This window comes from Salvelinus fontinalis, chromosome 2, assembly GCF_029448725.1.
Source record: "Salvelinus fontinalis isolate EN_2023a chromosome 2, ASM2944872v1, whole genome shotgun sequence".
Lineage (NCBI taxonomy): Eukaryota > Metazoa > Chordata > Actinopteri > Salmoniformes > Salmonidae > Salvelinus > Salvelinus fontinalis.
Window position 1 is genome coordinate 14,329,751 of NC_074666.1, and position 25,664 is coordinate 14,355,414.

A 25,664-nucleotide genomic window follows, 5' to 3' on the forward strand; every position below is an offset into this window, starting at 1 on the left:
TTCTGGCTGTGTCGGGTGGAGATTAGAACAGAACATGGCCAAGATGTTCAAACGTTCGTAGATGACCAGCAGGGTCAGATAATAATAATCACAGTGGTTGTAGAGGGTGCAACAGGTCAGCACCTCAGGAGTAAATGTCAGTTGGCTTTTCATAGCCGATCATTCAGTTAGAGACAGCAGGTGCGGTAGAGAGAGAGTCCAGAACAGCAGGTCCGGGACAAGGTAGCACGTCCAGTGAACAGGTCAGCTGTTCTGACCTGTTCTGCCGCAGGCAGAGATAGAGAAAGAGAGAGAATTAGAGGGAGCATATTTAAATTCACACAGGACATTGCATAAGACAGGAGAAATACTTCAGATATAATAGACTGACCCCCGACACATAAACTATTGCAGCATAAATACTGCAGGCTGAGAAAGGAGGGGTCGGGAGACACTGTGGCCTTATCCAACGATACCCCCGGACAGGGCCAAACACTTTACCAAGGCACAGCCCCACACCTCTAGAGGGATATCTTCAACCGCCAACCTACTGCCCTGAGACAAGGCCGAGTATAGCCCACGAACATCTCCCCCACGGCACGAACCCGGGGGGGAGACGGACAACCCACTCAAATGACGCATCCCTCCTGGGACGGCATGGAGAGCACCAGTAAGCCAGTGACTCAGCCCCCGTAATAGGGTTAGAGGCAGAGATCTCAGTGGAGAGGTGAACCGGCCAGGCAGAAACAGCAAGGGTGGTTCGTCGCTCCAGTGCCTTTCCGTTCACCTGCACACCCCTGGGCCAGACTACACTCAATCATAGGACCTACTGAAGAGTTGAGTCTTCAATAAAGACTTAAAGGTTGCGACCGAGTCTGTGTCTCTCACATGGATAGGCAGACCATTACATAAAAATGGAGCTCTATAGGAGAAAGCCCAGCCTCCAGCTGTTTGCTTAGAAATTCTAGGGACAGCAAGGAGGCCTGCATCTTGTGACCGTAGCCTATGCGTAGGTATGTACGGCAGGACCAAATTGGAACGATAGGTAGGAGTAAGCCCATGTAATGCTTAGTTAGGTTAGCAGTAAAGCCTTGAAATCAGCCCTAGCCTTAACAGGAAGCCAGTATAGAGAGGCTAGCACTGGAGTAATATGTTCAAATCTTTTGATTCTAATCAAAATTCTATCATCCGTGTTTAGCACTAACTGAAGACTATTTAGTGCTTTATCCGGGTAGCCGGAAAGTAGAGCATTGCAGTAGTCTAATCTAGAAGTGACAAAAGTATGGATACATTTTTCTGCACAATTTTTAAACAGAACATTTTTGCAATGTTACGAAGATGGAAAAAAGCTGTCTTGAAATATTCTTGATATGTTAGTCAAAAGAGAGATCAGGGTCTAGAGTAACGCTGACGTCCTTCACAGTTTCATTTGAGATGACTGTACAACCATCAAGATTAATTGTCAGATCCAACAGAAGATCTCTTTGTTTCTTGGGACCTAGAATTAGCATCTCTGTTTTGTCTGAGTTTAAAAGTAAAACATTTGTCGCCTGCCACTTCATTATGTCTGAAACACAGGCTTCCAGGGAGGGCCATTTTGGGGCTTCACCATGTTTCATTGAAATGTACAGCTGTGTATCGTCAGCATAGCAGTGAAAGTTAACATTATGTTTCCGAATGACATCACCAAGAGGTAAAATATATAGTGAAAACATTAGTGGTCCTAAAACGGAGCCTTGAGGAACACTGAAATGTACAGTTGATTTGTCAGAGGACAAACCATTCACAGAGACACACTGATATCTTTCCGACAGATAAGATCTAAACCAGGCCAGAACTTGTCCGTGTAGACCAATTTGGGTTTCCAATCTCTCCAAAAGAATGTGGTGACCGATGGTATCAAAAGCAGCACTAAGGTCTAGGAGCATGAGGACAGATGTAGAGCCTTGGTCTGACACCATTAAAAGGTAATTTACCACCTTCACAAGTGCAGTCTCAGTGCTATGATGGGGTCTAAAACCAGACTGAAGCATTTCGTATACATTGTTTGTCTTCAGGAAGGCAGTGAGTTGCTGCGCAACAGCTTTTTAAATGTATATTGAGACGAACGGGAGATTCGATTTAGGCCGATAGTTAAAAAAAATATTTTCTGGGTCAAGGTTTGGCTTTTTCAAGAGAGGCTTTATTACTGCCACTTTTAGTGAGTTTGGTACACATCCGGTGGATACGGAGCCGTTTATTATATTCAACATAGAAGGGCCAAGCACAGGAAACAGCTCTTTCAGTAGTTTAGTTGGAATAGGGTCCAGTATGCAGCTTGAAAGTTCAGAGGCCAAGACTATTTTCATCAATGTGTCAAGAGACAGAGGATTAAAAAACTTGAGTGTCTCCCTTGATCCTAGGTCCTGGCAGAGTTGTGCAGACTTAGGACAACTGAGCTTTGGAGGAATACCCAGATTTAAAGAGGAGTCCATAATTTGCTTTCTAATGATCATGATCTTTTCCTCAAAGAAGTTCATGAATATATCGCTGCTGAAGTGAAAGCCATGCTCTCTTGGGGAATGCTGCTTTTTAGTTAGCTTTGCAACAGTATAAAAAATAAATTTTCGATTGTTCTTATTCTCCTCAATTAGGTTGGAAAAATAGGATGATTGAGCAGCAGTGAGGGCCCTTCGATTCTGCACGGTACTGTCTTTCCAAGCTAGTCGGTAGACTTCCAGTTTGGTGTAGAACCATTTCCCTTCCAATTTTCTGGAAGCTTGCTTCAGGGCTCGGGTATTTTCTGTATACCAGGGAGCTAGTTTCTTATAACAATTTAGTTTTTGTTTTTAGGGGTGCGACTACATCTAGGGTATTGTGCAAGGTTAAATTGAGTTCCTCAGTTAGGTGGTTAACTGATTTTTGTACTCGTCCTTGGGTAGGCAGAGGGAGTCTGGAAGGGCATCTAGGAATCTTTGGGTTGTCCGAGAATTTATAGCACGGCTTTTGATGATCCTTAGTTGGGGTCTGAGCAGATTATTTGTTGCGATTGCAAACGTAATAAAATGGTGAATATTAAAGTCCCCAAAAATGTGAATATTATTATCTGCCATGACTACAAGGTCCAATAGGAATTCAGGGAACTCAGTGAGGAACACTGTATATGGCCCAGGAGGCCTATAAACAGTAGCTATAAAAAGTGATTGAGTAGGCTGCATAGATTTCATGACTAGAAGCTCAAAAGAGGAAAACGCAGTCAATAGTTTTTTTTGTAAATTGAAATTTGCTATCGTAAATGTTAGCAACACCTCCGCCTTTGCGGGATGCACAGGAGATATGGTTACTAATGTAACCAGGAGGAGAGACTTTATTTAACACAGTAAATTCATCAGGCTTAAGCCATGTTTCAGTCAGGCCAATCACATCAAGATTATGATCAGTGATTAGTTCATTGACTATAACTGCCTTGGAAGTGAGGGATCTGACATTAAGTAGCCCTATTTTGAGATGTGAGATATCACAATCTCTTTCAATAATGACAGGAATGGAGGAGGTCTTTATTCCAGTGAGATTGCTGAGGCGAACACTGCCATGTTTAGTTTTGCCCAACCTAGATTGAGGCACAGACACGGCCTCAATGGGGACGGCTGAGCTGACTACACTGACTATGCTAGTGGCAGACTCAACTAAGCTGGCAGGGTGGCTAACAGCCTGCTGCCTCGTCCCTGTCATTTTACCACTGAGCTGCTCTATGATGTTACATTAACCCACGGATCCTCCAGGACTACACACAACAGAGAAAAGTTTGCTTAATGTAACGCAGATTCTGAGAGTCGGGAAGCAAGGACAGAGGGTGAATTTAATAATAAATAGAACATGGAACAAAACAAGAGTAGCGTCGGGACATTGAGAACCATAACTAATACTACCTGGGGAAAGAACCAAAGGGAGTGGCAGATATAGGAGAGGTTATCATAGAAGTGATGTGGTCCAGGTGAGTCTCATGAGGTGCAGGTGTGCGCATCTTCTTTCTCTATGCTATCTTTATCTTGGTCTTTCTTAGTCTGTGCTATCTTTATCTTGGTCTGTCTTTCTCTGTGCTATCTTTCTCTTGGTCTTTCTTAGTCTGTGCTATCTTTATGTTGGTCTATCTTACTTAGTCTGTGTTATCTTTATCTTGGCCTATCTTTCTCTATCTGTTGGTGTTTCCATCTTTTCCATTCATCGGCATTGCTCTCTCTGCTGATATCTCTGTCTACGATTAGTTCTCTATTTTCAGCTGTAAAGTATAGGGACTTGAATAATTATCTTTAATTTACATTACTTCGATTTAACTTTAGTCTGAAAAATGGCAAGCCTTTATTATACTTGAAACTAGCGTTATTTTTCATTGTTTGGAATATATTTTCTAAAGATCTTGACATTTTAGAAAAGGTCCTCTTGTAAGGACGAAATGCGCAATGACTGAATACATTACTATCCTGTGAAATATTTACTGCTGTTGACAGTTCTTCCCTCTCTGCTGTGTTTAAATGTGAATGCATATTGCATACCATTTACCAGGCTATTCTGTAGACATACTGTGTGTTGGATAATAGTCACTTTTCTGGCTCTGTGAAAGGGTAGTCATTTCATGTTGACAATATCCGAGGAATTTCCATTGCACTCTAATCCACAGCCAGGAGAGATGACTGTCTGACTGTATTTTTTATTTGTATAGTTTATTCTCCGTTAGTCAGTACCTCTTCTAAGAGTGTGTGTTCTTTGAATAGCTCTTGTGGGATCAAAGACTGTGAAGAATATTTGTACAATTACATGATTTACAGACCCCCTGGATCCAGTTCCCACAGAGCAGAGAGAGGAGAAAATAAAATAAAATTGTATTGGTCACATACAGATATTTAGCAGATGTAATTCTGGGTGTAATGAAATGCTTGTTCCTAGCTCCAACAGTGCAGTAACATCTAACAATACACAACAATACACACACATCTAAAAAGGAAAAGAATGGAATTAAGAAATATAGAAACATTAGGATGAACAATGTCGGACTCCGGAGTATAAATATATATGTGATGGGATGTATAGATATTATGGGCAGTCTGTGGATAGAATATGTAGTATATCTGAAGAATACGAAGGATAAAATAGTATATGCACAGCAATAGTTAAACTAGAATATAGCATGTACATATGAAGTGGGTAAAACAGTAAACATTATTCAAGTGACCAGTGTTGCATCACTATCCTATGTCAGTCTCTGGGTCCTGGCTTTGATGTACTTTCTTCTGGATGGTAGCGGGGTGAACAGGCCTTGGCTCGGTGGTGTGAACAGTCCTTGATGATCTTCTTGGACTTCCTGTGACACCGGGTGCTGTAGATGTCCTGGAAGGCCAGGCAGCATGCCCTCTGTGATGCGATGTGCAAACCGCACCATCCTCTGGAGAGCTCTGCGGTTGCGGGCTGGTGCAGTTGCCGTACCAGGCGGTGATACAGCCTGACAGGATGCTCTCAATGGTGCATCTGTAAAAGTTTGTGAGGGTCTTAGGGGCCAAGGCAAGGTTGAAGAGGCGTTGTTGCACCTTCTTCACCACACTGTCTGTGTGGGTGGACCATTTCAGATCGTCAGTGATGTTTACGCCGAGGAACTTTAAGCTTTTTTCCACCTTCTCCACTGCAGCCCTGTTAATGTGAATGGTTTTACTCCCTCTGCTGTCTCTTGAAGTCCACGAACAGCTCCTTCATTCTGTTGACGTTGAGGGAGAGGTTATTTTCCTGGCACCACTCCGCCAGGGCCCTCACCTCCTCCCTGTTGGCTGTTTTGCAACTGGGAGAATAATGTAATATACGGCTTTCTATTGTAGAGACACCACTCAAACAAACAGCTCCAATATGCTGAGAGAGAGGAGTTATGGCCAACTTGAGACTATAGCCCTATGAAATAGTCTAACGGCATTGAGCTCTTGGCTTTAGATGAAAGGAATGGGGTGGACCAGCCGTAACCTTTTTCTGTACCACCAACTGACTTTTGCTCTGCCCGGAGTACCCATGAAGTACCCCCTCGTGTGCATTTGACCAGTAATCCTATGGTCTCATGAGTCTTCTACAGTACCCCCTGTGTACCCCGGTATATTTGTAGCAAACAGAGCGAGTAGTGGCGCGAACAAGAGCCACGATCGTAAATGTTAATGCATTTGGGAATAGAATGTATTTTCCACAGCAAGGAGACCAAACTCTTCCTACTCCTGAGGACTGATACTGCTGAGGACTGATACTGCTGAGGACTGATACGCATGAGGACTGATGCTCCTGAGGACCGATACTGCTGAGGACTGATACTGCTGAGGACTGATACGCATGAGGACTGATACTGCTGAGGACTGATACTGCTGAGGACTGATGCTCCTGAGGACCGATACTCCTGAGGGCCGATACTCCTGAGGGCCGATACTCCTGAGGACCGATACTCCTGAGGACCGATACTCCTGAGGACCGATACTGCTGAGGACCGATACTCCTGAGGACCGATACTCCTGAGGACCGATACTCCTGAGGACCGATAATCCTGAGGACCGATACTCCTGAGGACCGATACTCCTGAGGACCGATAATCCTGAGGACTGATGCTCCTGAGGACTGATGCTCCTGAGGACCGATACTCCTGAGGACCGATGCTCCTGAGGACCGATGCTCCTGAGGACCGATACTCCTGAGGACCGATACTCCTGAGGACCGATACTCCTGAGGGCCGATACTCCTGAGGGCCGATACTCCTGAGGACCGATACTCCTGAGGACCGATACTGCTGAGGACCGATACTCCTGAGGACCGATACTCCTGAGGGCCGATACTCCTGAGGGCCGATACTCCTGAGGGCCGATACTCCTAAGACCGATACTCCTGAGGACCGATACTCCTGAGGACTGATACTCCTGAGGACTCCGAGGGGGGCTTTGGCTCAGTCAAGAGAGCACCATAAGAGAGCACAGTGGAAATTATTAGTGCTAGAATGTGTGTGGGTGTGTGTGTGTCTTGCGGCCTGAACAGCATTCACCACACACGTCAGACAACTCCTGAGCTTTCTCTCTCTCTCTCTCTCTCTCTCTCTCTCTCTCTCTCTCTCTCTCTCTCTCTCTCTCTCTCTCTCTCTCTCTCTCTCTCTCTCTCTCTCTCTCTCTCTCTCTCTCTCTCTCTCTCTCTCTCTCTCTCTCTCTCTCTCTCTCTCTCTCTCTCTCTCTCTCTCTCTCTCTCTCTCTCTCTCTCTCTCTCTCTCTCTCTCTCTCTCTCTCTCTCTCTCTCTCTCTCTCTCTCTCTCTCTCTCTCTCTCTCTACTGGATGTTTGGAGGCAATAGAATGCAGGGTTAGGACGACAGGAGGACTGTGTTGTATGGAGTGAAAAGGGGAGGGGCCGGGAGCACTCAGCTCAGCAGGCAGTAAGCTTGAGGAGAGGAGTTGACCTGGCAGGACCTGAGTGTTGAAGGAGGTTGCTAATTGGCTGTGGTAAAGCTGTCACAGTCTCCACTCCAGACAGGACTAGACTGTCGAGCAGCCAGTGAGTCTGTGTAAAAGCCAGACTCTCCTCACCCGGCCTGGCCAGCATGTCAGGAGGATTTACGTGTTTAAATCTACAGTAGCCTTCCACCTCTGCTAATACACACACACACACACACACACACACACACACACACACACACACACACACACACACACACACACACACACACACACACACACACACACACACACACACACACACACACACACACACACACACACACACACACACACACACAAAAACAAACAAACAAACGTACACACACACTGCGAACTGCTACATGTGACCTCTGGATGACACTCAGATTCATGGCCTGCGGAATTTCTACTGACATTTCTCATCATCTTTTCCTTGTATTCCTTTATTGGAGAAAGTAGTCTGGACACTTAGTTCAAGCCTCTCCTTGTGGAGAAAGTAGTCTGGACACTTTGTTCAAGCCTCTCCTTGTGGAGAAAGTAGTCTGGACACTTTGTTCAAGCCTCTCCTTGTGGAGAAAGTAGTCTGGACACTTTGTTCAAGCCTCTCCTTGTGGAGAAAGTAGTCTGGACACTTTGGTCAAGCCTCTCCTTGTGGAGAAAGTAGTCTGGACACTTTGTTTAAGTATCTCCTTGTGGAGAAAGTAGTCTGGACACTTTGTTCAAGCCTTTCCTTGTGGAGAAGGTAGTCTGGACACTTTGTTTAAGCCTCTCCTTGTGGAGAAAGTAGTCTGGACACTTTGTTTAAGCCTCTCCTTGTGGAGAAAGTAGTCTGGACACTTTGTTCAAGCCTCTCCTTGTGGAGAAAGTAGTCTGGACACTTTGTTCAAGCCTCTCATTGTGGAGAAAGTAGTCTGGACACTTTGTTCAAGCCTCTCCTTGTGGAGAAAGTAGTCTGGACACTTTGTTCAAGCCTCTCATTGTGGAGAAAGTAGTCTGGACACTTTGTTCAAGCCTCTCCTTGTGGAGAAAGTAGTCTGGACACTTTGTTCAAGCCTCTCCTTGTGGAGAAAGTAGTCTGGACACTTTGTTCAAGCCTCTCCTTGTGGAGAAAGTAGTCTCGACACTTTGGTCAAGCCTCTCCTTGTGGAGAAAGTAGTCTGGACACTTTGTTTAAGTATCTCCTTGTGGAGAAAGTAGTCTGGACACTTTGTTCAAGCCTTTCCTTGTGGAGAAGGTAGTCTGGACACTTTGTTTAAGCCTCTCCTTGTGGAGAAAGTAGTCTGGACACTTTGTTTAAGCCTCTCCTTGTGGAGAAAGTAGTCTGGACACTTTGTTCAAGCCTCTCCTTGTGGAGAAAGTAGTCTGGACACTTTGTTCAAGCCTCTCATTGTGGAGAAAGTAGTCTGGACACTTTGTTCAAGCCTCTCCTTGTGGAGAAAGTAGTCTGGACACTTTGTTCAAGCCTCTCATTGTGGAGAAAGTAGTCTGGACACTTTGTTCAAGCCTCTCCTTGTGGAGAAAGTAGTCTGGACACTTTGTTCAAGCCTCTCCTTGTGGAGAAAGTAGTCTGGACACTTTGTTCAAGCCTCTCCTTGTGGAGAAAGTAGTCTGGACACTTTGTTCAAGCCTCTCCTTGTGGAAAAAGTAGTCTGGACACTTTGTTCAACCCTCTCCTTGTGGAGAAAGTAGTCTGGACACTTTGTTCAAGCCTCTCCTTGTGGAGAAAGTAGTCTGGACACTTTGTTCAAGCCTCTCCTTGTGGAGAAGGTAGTCTGGACACTTTGTTTAAGCCTCTCCTTGTGGAGAAAGTAGTTTGGACACTTTGTTTAAGCCTCTCCTTGTGGAGTCATTCAAGGTAAACTCTTCCTTTTCATGAGTGAGAGGTTTTCTTAGTCTGATATGTGTATTTAGTGAAGATCTGAAGTCACATTCTATAGAATTGTTTAAACTTCTGTTTCTGAATGAATGGAGACCGAAAGAACAGAAACAGGAGACTGGAAGAAGGACCCAGGGGAGAGTAAACATCTGGAAATACTCTTCCCACAGCACTCTGCTGTTTTACTGTGTTAAAAACAAGAGTAACTGAGACCTCACTGAAAACCACAAACAATGACAAAGTTATCATACCCATGGGGACATACCTGTCACATCTCTGTCTTTCTATCTGATCACACGGCTGCTTGAATACCGGACTCGTCTTTTACCTCATCTCCAACGATGCTGAAGCACGGGGACTTTAAAACTGTGTTCCTTCAGTGCTCTGATTTTTACCATAGTTTTATTCATCGGTGCGGAGCATCTACCCGGAAAATTAGAAGTTGTGTCGGCTTCAAGAGGGGTGAGGTGAACACGTCACGACTCGTCTGGACATAGCCGTGTGTGAAGAGAGGGTCACAGGTTACGTGTTTTATGACTTTTACATACCAGAACAGAACCACTTAGGGCTGATTGGAAAACCTATGTGTTTGAGATGATATTGTCATTCTTCTTAATGGGTTTTAGGGTGGAGATATGCTGTTGACAAAGATACTATATTGCTGAGTGTGTGTTGCTGAGTGTTTTGTCATTTTGTTAGCTCAATGTTTCAGAATGTCTCTGTATCAACTCTTTGGTAAAATGGGAACAACACACTTTAGGAACATGCAGGATTCTGAACAACAGAATTAGACTATTGCAGTTGCTCATTGTTAACTGTGCCATACCTCATTGTAGCCTACCACATGTTGTGTTCAGGGCCAGGCCTCTGTCTGTGTCTGGAGACCAGAACAGTATGCAGCAGATCCAAAGCTCTCAGGAAGGCAGCCTTAGCAGCTCTAATCCCCTGTTGTACGCCGTCCGCATGAGACCTTTAAATGTGAACCACACCTGGGTTCAAACACTATTTGAAATCGTTCAAATACTTTGAGTGTTTGTGTCAACCTGCCTGGAGTACCAGATGGCCAGTTTTGCTTGTTTAGGACTATTTTATTAGTCCATAAAGTTAGGCATTCTCAATCAAGCACAGATAACGTTTTTTAAAAATGATTTCAAATACTATTTGAAGCCAGGTCTGATGTGAATCACAATTTGTTTGGATTGACACAGACAAAAGGCCAGAGCAGCAGAGAGTAGAACAGAGAAAAGGAGAGGAGAACCGAACAAAAGAGAGGAGGGGAGAACACAGGAGAGGAGAGGAGAGGAGAGGAGAGGAGAGGAGAGGAGAGGAGAGGAGAGGAGAGGAGAGGAGAGGAGAGGAGAGGAGAGGAGAGGAGAGGAGAGGAGAGGAGAGGAGAGGAGAGGAGGAAGTTTGATTTAATCTCTTGGTTTTGTAGGTGTTTTGTGGGGGATTAATAATACATATTCTTTACTGCAGTGGTCAGAGTCAGATCTATCGTAGGCTGAGAACAGAAAAAAAGATTCCATTGGAATGAATCAGATGGTTTAGAATCCCCATGTTCTCTTTGATGCTGTTATCTGTGTGGATTTAGTAACACGCACCAGTTTCTTCCTCTTTGATACATTCAGATTGGGGGATAAATCTGGTCTGTTTTTTAATGGGCTTGATGTAATGCCGTGGTTTGACAGGATATTTTCCCTTTAATGTTCTATAAGAAAATGCTAAAAATAATCTAGTTGTGAAAATCCTCATAACATGTCCACTGCCAGTTGGTCCACCTTTTTGAAAAATGACTGTTAACTGAACACTAATGCAGTCTTCTTCATAGCACACAGTGGTATACTACCTTTCATAACTTTTGCTGTGAGTTGATCACTGTTTATCATCCTATAGCAAGCATTCCACATGCCAATGAGTTGGTACTCATCGTGTACAGGATGTCTTTGGAAAGAAAACACAGATTTAACAAGAAAGGCACAATATACATCCTAAGTCCTAACATTGAGCTGTGTGTGTGTGTGTGTGTGTGTGTGTGTGTGTGTGTGTGTGTGTGTGTGTGTGTGTTTGCGTCTCTGCCAGGTATCTTTGGTCAGAAGCTGGAGGAAACGGTGCGGTACGAGAGGCGTTATGGGAGCAGGCAGGCCCCCATGCTGGTGGAGCAGTGTGTGGGCTTTATACGCAAGTGGGGCCTGCGGGAGGAAGGACTGTTCAGGCTACCGGGGCAGGCCAACCTGGTTAAAGAGCTGCAGGATGCCTTTGACTGCGGAGAGAAGCCCTCCTTCGACTGGTACGTAAAGATATGTTACGCTTACTGTAAACGACATGAGAAATGTGTACAAATGTAAATGCACAACTTTCATTTGCATGTGTTTGATGAGATTCTGTTCATTCCATTATGAGCCTGTCCTCCTTATCTCTCCCTCCACCAGCCTCCACTGGTGTATATATATACAGTATGTAATTTTTTAAGGAAAACCCCACCTTGGACTGCATGCCAGCAATATACAATATACTGTATATACACTGAGTATACAAAACATTAAGGACACCTGCTCTTTCCATTCAGAGGGTGAATGGGCCAGACAAAAGATTTAAGTGCCTTTGAACAGGGTATGGTGGTAGGTACCAGGCGCACCGGTTTGTGTCAAGAACTGCAACGCTGCTGGGGTTTTCACGCTCAACAGTTTCCATGTGTATCAAGAATGGTCCACCACCCAAAGGATATCCAGCCAACTTGATACAACTGTGGGAAGCATTGGAGTCAACATGGGCCAGCATTCCTGTGAAACGCTATCGACACCTTGTAAAGTCCATGCCTTGACGAATTGAGGCTGTTCTGAGGGCAAAAGGGGGTGCAACTCCATATTAGGATGTGTATGGGAACCTACAGGCAGTGCTTTAGTCATTCTTGTTCACTCTGCAATATATTGAATCTCAAATCAAACTCCACATTTTTACTCCTGTTTTCTGCTAATTCTGTATCGAGTCCTGCCAGGATCTTATAAGATATTCCCACAGTAATAATAATTCCCAGACTGGGAATGAAATGGAATTAAATCCGGGAGTGGAAAGTGGTGACAGACAGCTTTTGGCACATCAACCTAATGCCTCAGGGCATTATTATGGGATGCTCAGACACCTTACCTGTAATGACTTTTACCATGGTCCAACAGAATACTGACATCTCTTATCTGTTGATATGCATTTCAGTCATATTACATCTATGATTTCTCAGATAGGTTAGCTGTTTAGAACTAAATGAGAAGTCACACCAACAATTATTTTTAAACAAACTTACTTTTATTCCCAGCATGCTCTACTGCAGGTTGATATTTTGGAATAGTTTTTAATATCTGTCTTTTTGCATGTACATTGAGTGATTCATTGATCAAAAGTTATGCAACACAAAGATTTTAAAAAAAGTATTCTAAACTAATCCACTTATTGAATTTTTGCACCCATTACTGAAATGGTTGTTCCAGTTTAAATGGCTTAAGTAGTTTCCTCCCACTGTTCTTAACCCTGGCAGTCAGATTTGAATACAGGTTGCGGGTGAATACAAATTTCAACTGCTAGATAATCTAATGCTGGCTGGATTCCAATCGGATTACACATCGCTTTGCCAGCCAGTGTAATGTGATTCACAGTTAGGGTTGCACAATTCTGGTACATTTCCTAGTTTTTTCAGAAATCCTGGTTGAAAGATTACTTGATATTTTTTTGGGGGGGGGGGGGGGGGTTAGGAAATCTGTTTCCTCAAAATGTTTGAGTAGCCAGAACTTATCCGGGTTTTACAGTGTAGAGGCCGATTCAGAGTCGAGTTAAGTGGGCACAACTCAGACTTCAGTGTAAATCATCCATTGATGTCAGTAGGAAACTTGCAGGAGTATTAAAAATGCAGGAGGGAAAGCGAGGGAAAGCGAGGGAAAGCGAGGGAAAGCGAGGGAAAGCGAGGGAAAGCGAGGGAAAGCGAGGGAGGTAAGAAGGGAGAGAAATAGGTCGAAAGGGTGGAAGGGAAGGAGAGGGATATGGGGTCTCATCGAGTGTGACTGTAAGGTGCTGATTACATTCTGACACTGACAGTCCTCCTGTAGTATTCCAACTCAGAGTGACATTACATTCTGATGCTGACAGTCCTCCTGTAGTATTCTAACTCAGAGTGACATTACATTCTGATGCTGACAGTCCTCCTGTAGTATTCCAACTCAGAGTGACATTACATTCTGACACTGACAGTCCTCCTGTAGTATTCTAACTCAGAGTGACATTACATTCTGACACTGACAGTCCTCCTGTAGTATTCTAACTCAGAATGACATTACATTCTGACACTGACAGTCCTCCTGTAGTATTCCAACTCAGAATGACATTACATTCTGACACTGACAGTCCTCCTGTAGTATTCCAACTCAGAGTGACATTACATTCTGACACTGACAGTCCTCCTGTAGTATTCTAACTCAGAATGACATTACATTCTGACACTGACAGTCCTCCTGTAGTATTCCAACTCAAAGTGACATTACATTCTGACACTGACAGTCCTCCTGTAGTATTCCAACTCAGAGTGACATTACATTCTGACACTGACAGTCCTCCTGTAGTATTCTAACTCAGAATGACATTACATTCTGACACTGACAGTCCTCCTGTAGTATTCCAACTCAGAATTCTTCCATAGCGACTCAGGGCAGGCGAGAAGAGAACACTGGCATAGAGGTGATCATTGGGACTGTTTTAACATGAACTCCTAAACAATAACACTGAGTTACAACTGCTAATTGGAAACAGCTCCTGTTCTGGTGGGTGAGACCTGGGGGGGAGAGAGGGAGAGAAGGTACAAAGAGAGAGAGAAAGAGTTGGGTTGTCATAGAGAGAGAGACAGAGAGAGAGAAAGAGTTGGGTTGTCATAGAGAGAGAGAGAGACAGAGAGATAGACAGAGAGAGAGACAGAGAGAGAGACAGACAGAGAGACAGACAGAGAGAGAGACAGAGAGAGAGACAGAGAGAGAGAGACAGAGAGAGAGAGACAGAGCGAGAGACAGAGAGAGGTTGTCATAGAACCCCTAATGTGTGGGATGTAGCAGAGAAGGATGTGTGTATCAGGATGGTGACACCTTCCATAACTCAGAGATGATAGAGGCATGTGAGAGATGGTCCCCTCTCCCACCACACACCACCGCCCACAGTAACCTGATTTGGGATCAGGTTGCTGTCACACTTTATTTATGCACTACATCGTACAGTGCCCTCCACTTATATTGGCACTCTTGATAAATATGAGCAAAACGGGCTGTAAAGAAAATATATTTGCTGTTTATCCTCTTGGTCTTTCATTCAAAATATTCACAAAAATCTAACCTTTAATTAATTGAAGTAAAATGATTTTAAAAAGTAAATGTGAAATAAATGAAATAAATATCTTTCTCCAAAACATGTGTGCCACAATTATTGGCACCCCTATAAATTCTTATGAGTCAAATCTAACTGAAGTATATTCCCATTCATATTTTACGTTTTTAAATTCACCTGAGTGATTTGGAATATTTAAGTGGTAAGCCATGACTTCCTGTTTCACTGGGGTATAAATATGAGGTGACACACAGGCCAAGTTCCCATAGTCATCCATCACTATAGGAAAGAAGCGAGATTACAGTAATGATGTGCGACAAAACGTTGTTGAGCTGCACAAATTAGACAATGTCTATAAGAAAACAGGTCAACGGTTGAAAATGGCCATTTCCACTATCAGAGCAATAATGAAGATGTTTAAAGTAACAGGAGATGTTAACAATCAGCCTAGAAGAGGACGTGTGTCTATATTGACCCCACGCACAGTGAGGAGGATGGTTCCAGTGGCCAGAAAATCTACAAGGATCACAGATGGAGAATTGCTGACATTAGTTGGGTCTTGGGGTCAGAAAGTCTCCAAAACTACGATCAGACGCCACATGACCACACATTGTTTAGGAGGGTTGCCATACAAAAGCCTTTGCGGTCATCAAACAACAAACTCAAGTGCCTACAGTTTGACAAACATTACTGGAAGTTTCAATGGGACCGGATTCTATGGTCAGATGAGGCCAAAATATAGATTTTTGGAAATAAACACCAGAGGTGGGTTTGGCGTAGACAGAAAGATGGATATGCAGAAAAGTACCTCATCCCCACTGTGAAGTATGTTGGTGGGTGGGTCGTTGATGTTGTGGGGCTCTTTTTCTTCCAAAGGCCCTGGACAACTATTTAGGATACATGGTATCATGGACTCTATCAAGTACCAGCAGATGTTAAATCAAAACCTGACTGCCTCTACCAGGAAGCTTAAACTGGGCCGTGGTTGGATCATCCAGCAGGACAATGATCCAAAGCACACCTCAAAATCAACACAAAAATGGTTCGCTGACCACAGAATCAAGGTTTTACCATGGCCATCCCAGTCCCATGACCTAAACCCCATAGAAAACCTGTGGGATGAGCTGAAAAGGAGAGTCCACAAGTGTGGACCTCAGAATCTGAAGGATCTGGAGAGATTCTGTATGGAGAAATAGTCTAAGATCTCTTGCCATGTGTTCTCCAACCTCATTACGCATTATAGGAGAAGACTCAGAGCTCTTATCTTTGGAAAGGAAGGTTGCACAAACTATTGAATGAAGGGGTGCCAATAATTGTGGCACACATATATTTGTGAAAAATATTTGTTTTATGTTAAGAATAAATTTTTTCTTTCAATTATTTTACAATTATTTTACTCATTAAAAGTTAGATTTGTGTGAATATTTTGAATGAAAGACCAAGAGGATAAACAATAAATATATATTTTTCACAGCCTGTTTTGCTCATATTTACCAAGGGTGCCAAAATAGGTGGAGGGCACTGTACATACATCCTTCCACCCTCCCTCCACCCCTCTCTCCTCTCCCTCCCTCATTGCCCCCTCCATACATTGATCTGTGTTTATGTCTTCTTCATCTTACTCTCTCCCCCCATCTCCTCTACCTCTCTGCCTCAATCTCTGTCCCTCCCCTTCTCCTCTCGTCTCTCTCTCTCTCTCCCCTCTCTCTCTCTCCTCTCTCTCTCTGCTCCTTCTCTCTCTCTCCTCTCTCTCTCTCTTTATCCTCTCTATCCTCTCCCCTCTCTCTCTCCTCTCCTCTCTCTCTCTGCTCCTTCTCTCCCTCTCCTTCCTCTCTCTGCAGTAACACAGATGTTCATACAGTAGCCTCTCTACTAAAGCTGTATCTCAGAGAGCTACCAGAACCAGTCATCCCCTTCTCGAAGTTTGATGAGTTCCTCTCCTGCACCAAACTGCTCAGCAAGGACGAGGAATCTGTAAGTACTTCCTGGGTCTAAGATTTGAGTTGTATCTGAAATGGCTTCCTATTCACTTTACTGCGTAGGGCACTACTTTGGACCAGAGCCTATGGGACATGTCAAAAGTAGTAATAGGGTGCCGTTAACCATTCATATCGGATTAATCTTCTCTCACACTACAAGACTTGCTGCTTCATGGGGTATCAGTCCTCAACTCCCCTCAGTCACTCTCCAATCCTGTTTGTTTTCATCTTTCATTCAGCAACTTGGTGTGTGTCTTAGCTGGGCTGAGCTGTGTGTGTGTGTGTGTCTTAGCTGGGCTGAGCTGTGTGTGTGTGTGTGTCTTAGCTGGGCTGAGCTGTGTGTGTGTGTGTGTCTTAGCTGGGCTGAGCTGTGTGTGTGTGTGTCTTAGCTGGGCTGAGCTGTGTGTGTGTGTGTGTGTGTGTGTGTGTGTGTGTTAGCTGGGCTGAGCTGTGTGTGTGTGTGTGTGTGTGTGTGTGTGTGTGTGTGTGTGTGTGTGTGTGTGTGTGTGTGTGTGTGTGTGTGTGTGTGTGTGTGTGTGTGTGTGTGTGTGTGTGTGTGTGTGTGTGTGTGTGTGTGTGTGTGTGTGTGTGTGTGTGTTAGCTGGGCTGAGCTGTGTGTGTGTGTTAGCTGGGCTGAGCTGTGTGTGTGTGTCTTAGCTGGGCTGAGCTGTGTGTGTGTGTGTGTCTTAGCTGGGCTGAGCTGTGTGTGTGTGTGTGTGTGTGTGTGTGTGTGTGTGTGTGTGTGTGTGTGTGTGTGTGTGTGTGTGTGTGTGTGTGTGTGTGTGTGTGTGTGTGTGTTTCTTAGCTGGGCTGAGCTGTGTGTGTGTGTGTGTGTGTGTGTGTGTGTGTGTGTGTGTGTGTGTGTGTGTGTGTGTGTGTGTGTGTGTGTGTGTGTGTGTGTGTGTGTGTCTTAGCTGGGCTGAGCTGTGTGTGTGTGTGTGTGTGTGTGTGTCTTAGCTGGGCTGAGCTGTGTGTGTGTGTGTGTGTGTGTGTGTGTGTGTGTGTGTGTGTGTGTGTGTGTGTGTGTGTGTGTGTGTGTGTGTGTGTGTGTGTGTGTGTGTGTGTGTGTGTGTGTGTGTGTGTGTGTCTTAGCTGGGCTGAGCTGTGTGTGTGTGTGTGTGTGTGTCTTAGCTGGGCTGAGCTGTGTGTGTGTGTGTGTGTGTGTGTGTGTGTGTGTGTGTGTGTGTGTGTGTGTGTGTGTGTGTGTGTGTGTGTGTGTGTGTGTGTGTGTGTGTGTGTGTCTTAGCTGGGCTGAGCTGTGTGTGTGTGTGTGTGTGTGTGTGTGTCTTAGCTGGGCTGAGCTGTGTGTGTGTGTGTGTGTGTGTGTGTGTGTGTGTGTGTGTGTGTGTGTGTGTGTGTGTGTGTGTGTGTGTCTTAGCTGGGCTGAGCTGTGTGTGTGTGTGTGTGTGTCTTAGCTGGGCTGAGCTGTGTGTGTGTGTGTGTGTGTGTGTGTGTGTGTGTGTGTGTGTGTGTGTGTGTGTGTGTGTGTGTGTGTCTTAGCTGGGCTGAGCTGTGTGTGTGTGTGTGTCTTAGCTGGGCTGAGCTGTGTGTGTCTCAGCTGGGCTGAGCTGTGTGTGTGTGTGTCTGTCTTAGCTGGGCTGAGCTGTGTGTGTGTGTGTGTGTCTTAGCTGGGCTGAGATGTGTGTGTGTGTGTGTGTCTTAGCTGGGCTGAGCTGTGTGTGTGTGTGTGTGTGTGTGTGTGTGTGTCTTAGCTGGGCTGAGCTGTGTGTGTGTGTGTGTGTGTGTGTGTGTGTGTGTGTGTGTGTGTGTGTGTGTGTGTGTGTGTGTGTGTGTGTGTGTGTGTGTGTGTGTGTGTGTGTGTGTCTTAGCTGGGCTGAGCTGTGTGTGTGTGTGTGTGTGTGTGTGTGTGTCTTAGCTGGGCTGAGCTGTGTGTGTGTGTGTGTGTGTGTGTGTGTGTGTGTGTGTGTGTGTGTGTGTGTGTGTGTGTGTGTGTGTGTGTGTGTGTGTGTGTGTGTCTTAGCTGGGCTGAGCTGTGTGTGTGTGTGTGTGTGTCTTAGCTGGGCTGAGCTGTGTGTGTGTGTGTGTGTGTGTGTGTGTGTGTGTGTGTGTGTGTGTGTGTGTGTGTGTGTGTGTGTGTGTGTGTGTGTGTGTGTGTGTGTGTGTGTGTGTGTGTGTGTGTGTGTGTGTGTGTTAGCTGGGCTGAGCTGTGTGTGTGTGTGTGTGTGTTAGCTGGGCTGAGCTGTGTGTGTGTGTGTGTGTGTGTCTTAGCTGGGCTGAGCTGTGTGTGTGTGTGTCTTAGCTGGGCTGAGCTGTGTGTGTGTGTGTGTGTGTGTCTTTGCTGGGCTGAGCTGTGTGTGTGTGTGTGTGTGTCTTTGCTGGGCTGAGCTGTGTGTGTGTTTGCGTACGTGCGTGCTTGCTTGCATGCCCATGTGTGAATCTAACTCCAGAGTGACTTATAGGCTAGCTATCTTACCTCTGAAAACACACAGCCAGTCAGCCAGTCAACCAGTTAGTCACTCAACCAGTCAGCCAGTCAACCAGTCAGCCAGTCAGCCAGTTAGCCAGTCAACCAGTCAGCCAGCCAACTAGTCAGCCAGTCAACCAGTTAGTCAGCCAGTCATCCAGTCAATCAGTTAGTCAGCCAGTCAACCAGTCAACCAGTCAGCCAGTGAGCCAGTCAGCCAGTCAACCAGTCAGCCAGCCAACCAGTCAGCCAGTCAGCCAGTCAGCCAGTCAACCAGTCAACCAGTCAACCAGTCAACCAGTCAGCCAGTCAACCAGTCAACCAGTCAACCAGTCAGCCAGTCAGCCAGCCAACCAGTCAGCCAGTCAACCAGGCAGTCAGCCAGTCATCCCATAGGTATCGGATCATTTCACAGCAAACACAATCAAAGTCCTGAGCATGACCAGCAGATTGAACTGAAGAAGCCGCACATTTTTCTCATTCTATATCTCATATTCCCACCATGCTTTGCTGTCTTTTCTTTGAATTGTTTGAAAGACACAATGAAAATGTCAAAGAAAGTGAAGGGTTTTTATTTTCTTCACAGGATCAGTGTAGACCTTGGGAATGGCCCACCGGTAAACCTAGTGAGGTCACGGCAGAAGACACAATAATGGTCTGGGATACGGGCTTTCTCCCAAATGATACCCTATTGATCCCCAGAGCCCTATCGGCCCTGGTTAAAAGTATTGCACTAGATAGGGAATAGGGTGCTCTTTGGGACGCAACTAAGGATATTGATTATGATAAAATCTGGACCAGATTAAAAATGGAGATCTGTTAAGATGTCATCAATGGATCACCTATGACTTGATAAATGGACTTGGACTCATACGATTAATGGTACAGATATGCTGAATTGGATAAATAGGGTTTATTATGCATTTTTAATGTCCATTTATAATGTGGGGAAAATATCTACTAAGGATACATTTATTAATTTTTTATAACAGGGTAACTGCGCAGGGTTTCACACAAGTGTGTTAAAATCCATTGAATCAGTTTAATAAAAACATTCTTTAGTAAGTTGTACTTAAAAGCAATGTCTAGTTGTCTCATTTTAATTATTTAAATCAAATATGGGGGGGAAGTGGTGTTGCACGTCACCATTCATTTTTTCTTTATTTAACCTTTATTTAACGTAATATCTGCACAATGAGGAGATTTGATATAAAGTCCCTCACCTGCATATTCATTGTCTTTGTTCTGTCTTTGCTGTTCCTTACCCATACAACCCAATATGTACAACTGCACTAAATATTGTTGGAATAATGCAAGATTTTAAATCCCAGCAGTCTTTAAAATTACATTCAGGAGCAAAAGGTTTTCAAAAATATTGGAATGGAATATTAACTAATAACATTAAATAGCATTGGAATATAACATTTAATAACAATAACTTAACTAATTAACCTAGTGTAACATTGATGTGGGAACTCTCTTATTCTCTACTATTGCACGATTCTAATTTGTACATACTGTAGGTCACAAATAAAGCTATCCCCAGTCAAATTGGAGCACAACTCATGAGCCCACCTCCTGCACTGCGCACACCTAATCCACCTGTGACTGAAAACGGGGGGGGAGATGCTAATTGAAAAGCTCTCTCTTAAAATCTTAGCTAGCTATCTAGCTATATGACATAAAATGCTGTGTAGCAACTAAAAAGCTATAAAGTAACATTAACTGTAAAACTATCAGTCACTGGTAGAAACACTTACAACTGCAATTAAGTTACGTTATCTTTTTAATATATTTTACCTCAGACGATCTGGTAGTAAGGTTGCTAACTAGCCCTCCTAGCATCTTATGCTAACTAGCTAGCGAAGTTGCTAGCTATTAAGTTAGCATAAACTAGCATTAACTAGGCTAGTCATTTTTTAAATGACAGGTAGAAATCGTTTTGTTCTAATATCTCCAAAAGTTTTGATGACACAGTGGACATTTATTGTTGAGCAAGAACAGTGGCAGCCATGGAAAGTGTTGGGGAAATAATTTGGTGACATCTTGTGGTCTTAATGTGAATTACAGGGGGGGCAGTTACCCCAGGGGGCTACTTACCCCCTAGTACCCTACTTCTAGAGTACATTGGGATGTACATTACGTGCAACTTGTGTATTCTCTCCCCAGGGAATGAAGGAACTGAAAAGACAAGTGGAATGTCTACCTCCAGTCAACTACAATCTGCTGCAGTACATATGCAGGTAGAGTAGTATCACTGCATTATTGTGTATTATTATATTACTGTATCACTGTATTACTGTGAAGACCAGTATTATTTTTCATAGACTGACCTGCAAAGTTTCTAGTGTTGGTGACTACTGTTGTTCCACAGTATTTAACTATCATTTTAAAAGGCTAACTGGGATGTTAATTGTGTTTCTCCTACAGATTTTTAGATGAAGTCCAGTCCTATTCAGGTGTGAATAAAATGAGTGTCCAGAACCTGGCCACGGTCTTTGGTCCAAATATACTACGGCCAAAGATCGAAGACCCTGTAGCAATCATGGAAGGTCAGTTTATTTTCTAGTTCAGCTTGATGTCTGTGGCTTTTCAGGTTGCTATTGTCAAAGAGAACCTACCTGGTTAAATAAAGTGCATTTCCATGGAAAAAATGTAACTTTTTAAGTGGAAAGAACGGCATACATGATCTCAATAATTAATCAAATATGTAGTAATTTGACACCATTGTCCTTCTAGGCCCACGACACTGTGAGTGTACAGTATTCTGATGCGTATGGACCTGTGAAGACATGTAACCTTTCTGGTGTTCTCAGGTACAGTGCTGGTGCAGCAGCTGATGTCTGTTCTGATTGGTCGTCACGACGTGTTGTTCCCTAGAGACGAGGACAGTCCCAAGACACTGGAGCTGGTCAACAACAACAACGAGGTGGGTACGAGAGCCCAAGCACGGTATTAAAAGCCTGGTACTAGCTAGCTAGCAACACCAAAGTTGTGGGTTCAAACAGTAGTGGAGGGGAATTTGGAATCCCGCTCTAGTGATTAGTAGCCCTGGGACTTGTAAACCCAATTGTCAGCCTTGGCCCATAAGGTTCCTTCTTGGTCTAATGGTTAACACTTTGGGTTCTTAAGCGAAAGGTCCCCGAATCCCACCTTTTACATATACTCAAATGTACCCACTGCACTAAGTGTAATATATTATTATCCTGTAGGTCCAGAAGAGGCTGACCCAGATTGTGCCGACGGTGCAGACTACAGAACAGAACAACAATACCCAAATACCCCAGCAGAGGGTGAAACAGTGTTCTTGGGAGACCCCCGAGTCGCCTCACCGCCAGCCCCCGGTAACGTTAGACAACAACGGCTCCGGTTCTCCTCGCTCAGCCAGCCCACTTAACGGCCATGTTACCGGGCGCTTTGACCTGGCCCGCAGCCCGCCGTTAACCGTGAAGAAGAACCCGGCGGTCTCCAAGGGCAGCGGCGTGGTCACCAACGGCTCGTTTAGTTGTTCCCCCTCTGGAGACGCAGCCAACCAGGAGAAGAGCCAGACTCTGCCCGGTAACACAGGTTACTATCTGCTCTGTTCGGTCACATTTTAATTACACTAGGTTTTGATTTTAATTACACTAGGTTTTGAGTTTAATTTCACTAGGTTTTGATTTTAATTACACTAGGTTTTGATTTTAATTACACTAGGTTTTGAGTTTAGTTGTACTTTGATTTGACTGTACTTCTAATGTAAGGCGTCCTTGAGTATAGGATAGGATACTTTATTGTCCCCATGGGGAAATGTGTCTTGGACAATGACAGTCCTGAAAGACACATAAAATGTATTGTTGTTATTTTTATTATAATAGGAGGCATCAGCGGCCTCCAGGCCCGGCGCACCCTGAAGGGCTCGGGCACCAAGATGGGCACCAGCGGGGTCCCTAACGGAGGTGTCCGCATGGGCGTGTCAAGTACCGATGTGGTGAACGGTACCCTGAACGGGCGTAATGGTCTGTGGGTGCCCAATGGCTACCCGGTCACCTTACGAGACAGCAAGTCTCGGGACTGTGGGGAGCAGACGGCAGCCCAGAACCGGCTGTCCACCTATGACAACGTCCAGCAACAACAACAACAGTTACAAAATCAACAACAGCCGTGTCTCAGCTCTAGCTGTGAGGACAAGCAGAGTGTGGACAGTGCAACCTGGTCCACCTCCTCCTGTGAGATCTCTCTTCCAGACAACTCCACGTCCTGCCGTTCCTCCACCACCACCTGCCCAGAACAGGACTTCTACGGTGGGCTGGGCCACTACCAGGACCCCCTGCTGTTGCTGGATGGACCTAGGGGGCTGTCCTCCCTCGGCGAGCAGCCCCAGCCAGGGGGGGACGTGGAGGGGGAGCGGAGGAACGGTGGTGGAGGTAGTGGAGGGAGGGGTAGTGGAGCCACCAGCAGCAGTGATAACAGTGAGACGTTCCCTGTCAATAAAGGACCCAGTAGTCACAGTGCTCTACACAGCCTGGTGGCCAGCCTGAAACACGAGATGCAGAAGCAGAAGACAGAGTACGAGGCCAGGATAACAAGGTAGCACCACTACCTCCTACTGTGTCATTATAATAAAACTGAGATAGACATTTATTTAATTTGAGAACAGTTCGTGCATATCTTAACAAGCTCTTTCTGCAGACAGAGGATCTTTCGTAATTGTTTTTCTTGCCTCTTCTCTTTCATTGCACTGATCTGAAAGAACGGACAAGGTGAAAGCCAGCCAAGTCTTTTACAATCAGTGCAGATGAAGGGAATGAGATGAAGAGAAGACTGTTTTAGAGATTTAAGGAAGAGCTTAAAGATGTCCTCCTGTTGAAAAGCCATATCCCAGTATAAATACAGTAAACACACTAAAGAGAAAGAAAAAAACATTTTTTAGACTGCAAACTTCAACGAGTAAGGCATTCAGGGAATTGGTCTAATGGGAATCAATGATCAAATAAAATAAAATGTTATTTGTCACATACTCCGAAATAAGGGCTACACCGAACAGGTGTACTGTAGACCTTACCGTGAAATGCTTACTTACAAGCCCTTAATTAACCAACAATGCTGTTCAAGAAATAGAGTTAAGAAAATATTTACTAAATAAACTAAAGTAAAGAAATAAAAAGAAGGAACACAAGAAAATGACATCACAATAACGAGTACCGAGTCAATGTGCGGGGCTACAGGTTAGTCGAGGTCATTTTGCAAAGTGACTATGTATAGATAATAAACATCGAGTAGCAGCAGTGGATAGGAGGGTCAATGTTAATAGTCCAGGTGGCCATTTGATTAATTGTTCAGCAGTCATCAATCAAATGTAATGATGTCTGATGTCACAAAGTGCTGTACAGAAACCCAGCAAGAAACAGAAACAGCAAGCAATTCAGGTGTAGAAGCACGGTGGCTAGGAAAAACTCCCTAGAAAGGAGTTTTCTGCTCCACTTCAGCCCCGTCGATGTTAATAGGGGCCTGTTCGGCCCCCCTTTTCCTATAGCCCACAATCATCTCCTTTGTCTTGCTCACATTGAGGGAGAGGTTGTTGTCCTGGCACCACACTGCCAGTTCTCTGACCTCCTCCCTGTAGACTGTCTCATCGTTGTCGGTGATCAGGCCTACCACCGTTGTGTCGTCAACAAACTTCATGATGATGTTGGAGTCGTGTTTGGCCACGCTGTCGTGGGTGAACAGGGAGAACAGGAAGGGACTGAGCACGCACCCATGAGGGGCCCCAGTGTTGAGGATCAGCGTGGCAGTTGTGTTGTTGCCTACCCTTACCACCTGGGGCTGGCCCGTCAGGAAGTCCAGGATCCTTAGCTTAGTGATGAGCTTTGTGGGTACTATGGTGTTGAACGTTGAGCTGTAGTCAATGAACAGCGTTCTCATGTAGGTGTTCCTTTTGTCCAGGTGGGAAAGGACAGTGTGGAGTGCGATTGAGATTGGGTCATCTGTGGAGCTGTTGGGGCGGTATGCGAATTGGAGTGTCTAGCGTTTCCGGGCATGATGGTCTGTATGTGAGTCATGACCAGCCTTTCAAAGCACTTTATGGCTACCGATGTGAGTGTTACGGGCGATAGTCATTTAGGAAGGTTACCTTCGCTTCCTTGGGCACAGGGACTATGGCGGTCTGCTTGAAACATGTAGGTATTACAGACTCGGTCAGGGAGAGGTTGAAAATGTCAGTGAAGACACTTGACAGTTGGTCTGCGCATGCTTTGAGTACACGTCCTGGTAATCCATCCGGCCCCCGCGGCTTTGTGAATATTGACCTGTTTAAAGGTCTGGCTCACATCGGCTACGGAGAGCGTGATCACACAGTCGTCCAGAACAGCTAGTGCTATCATGTATGCTTAAGTGTTGCTTGCCTCGAAGCAAGCATAAAAGGCTAATCAAAATCAAATCAAATCCAATTTTATTTGTCACATACACAAGGTTAGCAGATGTTAATGTGAGTGTAGCGAAATGCTTGTGCTTCTATTTCCAACAGTGCAGTAATATCTAACAAGTAATCTTAACAATTCCCCAACAACTACCTAATACACACAAATCTAAAGGGGTGCATGAGAATATGCACATGTATGTA

At 44.8% G+C, this 25,664-nt stretch overlaps 1 protein-coding gene across 5 annotated transcripts in view; it reads left to right on the forward strand.

The window, feature by feature from the left end:
- The window catches only part of arhgap24 (Rho GTPase activating protein 24), a 213,329-nt gene that overhangs the window by 185,229 nt on the left and 2,436 nt on the right, over positions 1 to 25,664 (forward strand). For 4 of the 5 annotated variants that reach the window (XM_055864386.1, XM_055864403.1, XM_055864409.1 and 1 more), the window contains 7 exons: positions 11,387 to 11,594; positions 16,501 to 16,633; positions 21,233 to 21,306; positions 21,494 to 21,615; positions 21,880 to 21,992; positions 22,276 to 22,630; positions 22,921 to 23,632. In XM_055864386.1, the coding sequence (XP_055720361.1) occupies positions 11,387 to 11,594; positions 16,501 to 16,633; positions 21,233 to 21,306; positions 21,494 to 21,615; positions 21,880 to 21,992; positions 22,276 to 22,630; positions 22,921 to 23,632 (1,717 nt within the window). The remainder of the gene's footprint in view (positions 1 to 11,386; positions 11,595 to 16,500; positions 16,634 to 21,232; positions 21,307 to 21,493; positions 21,616 to 21,879; positions 21,993 to 22,275; positions 22,631 to 22,920; positions 23,633 to 25,664) is intronic. The other variant, XM_055864394.1, reaches the window with a different exon arrangement.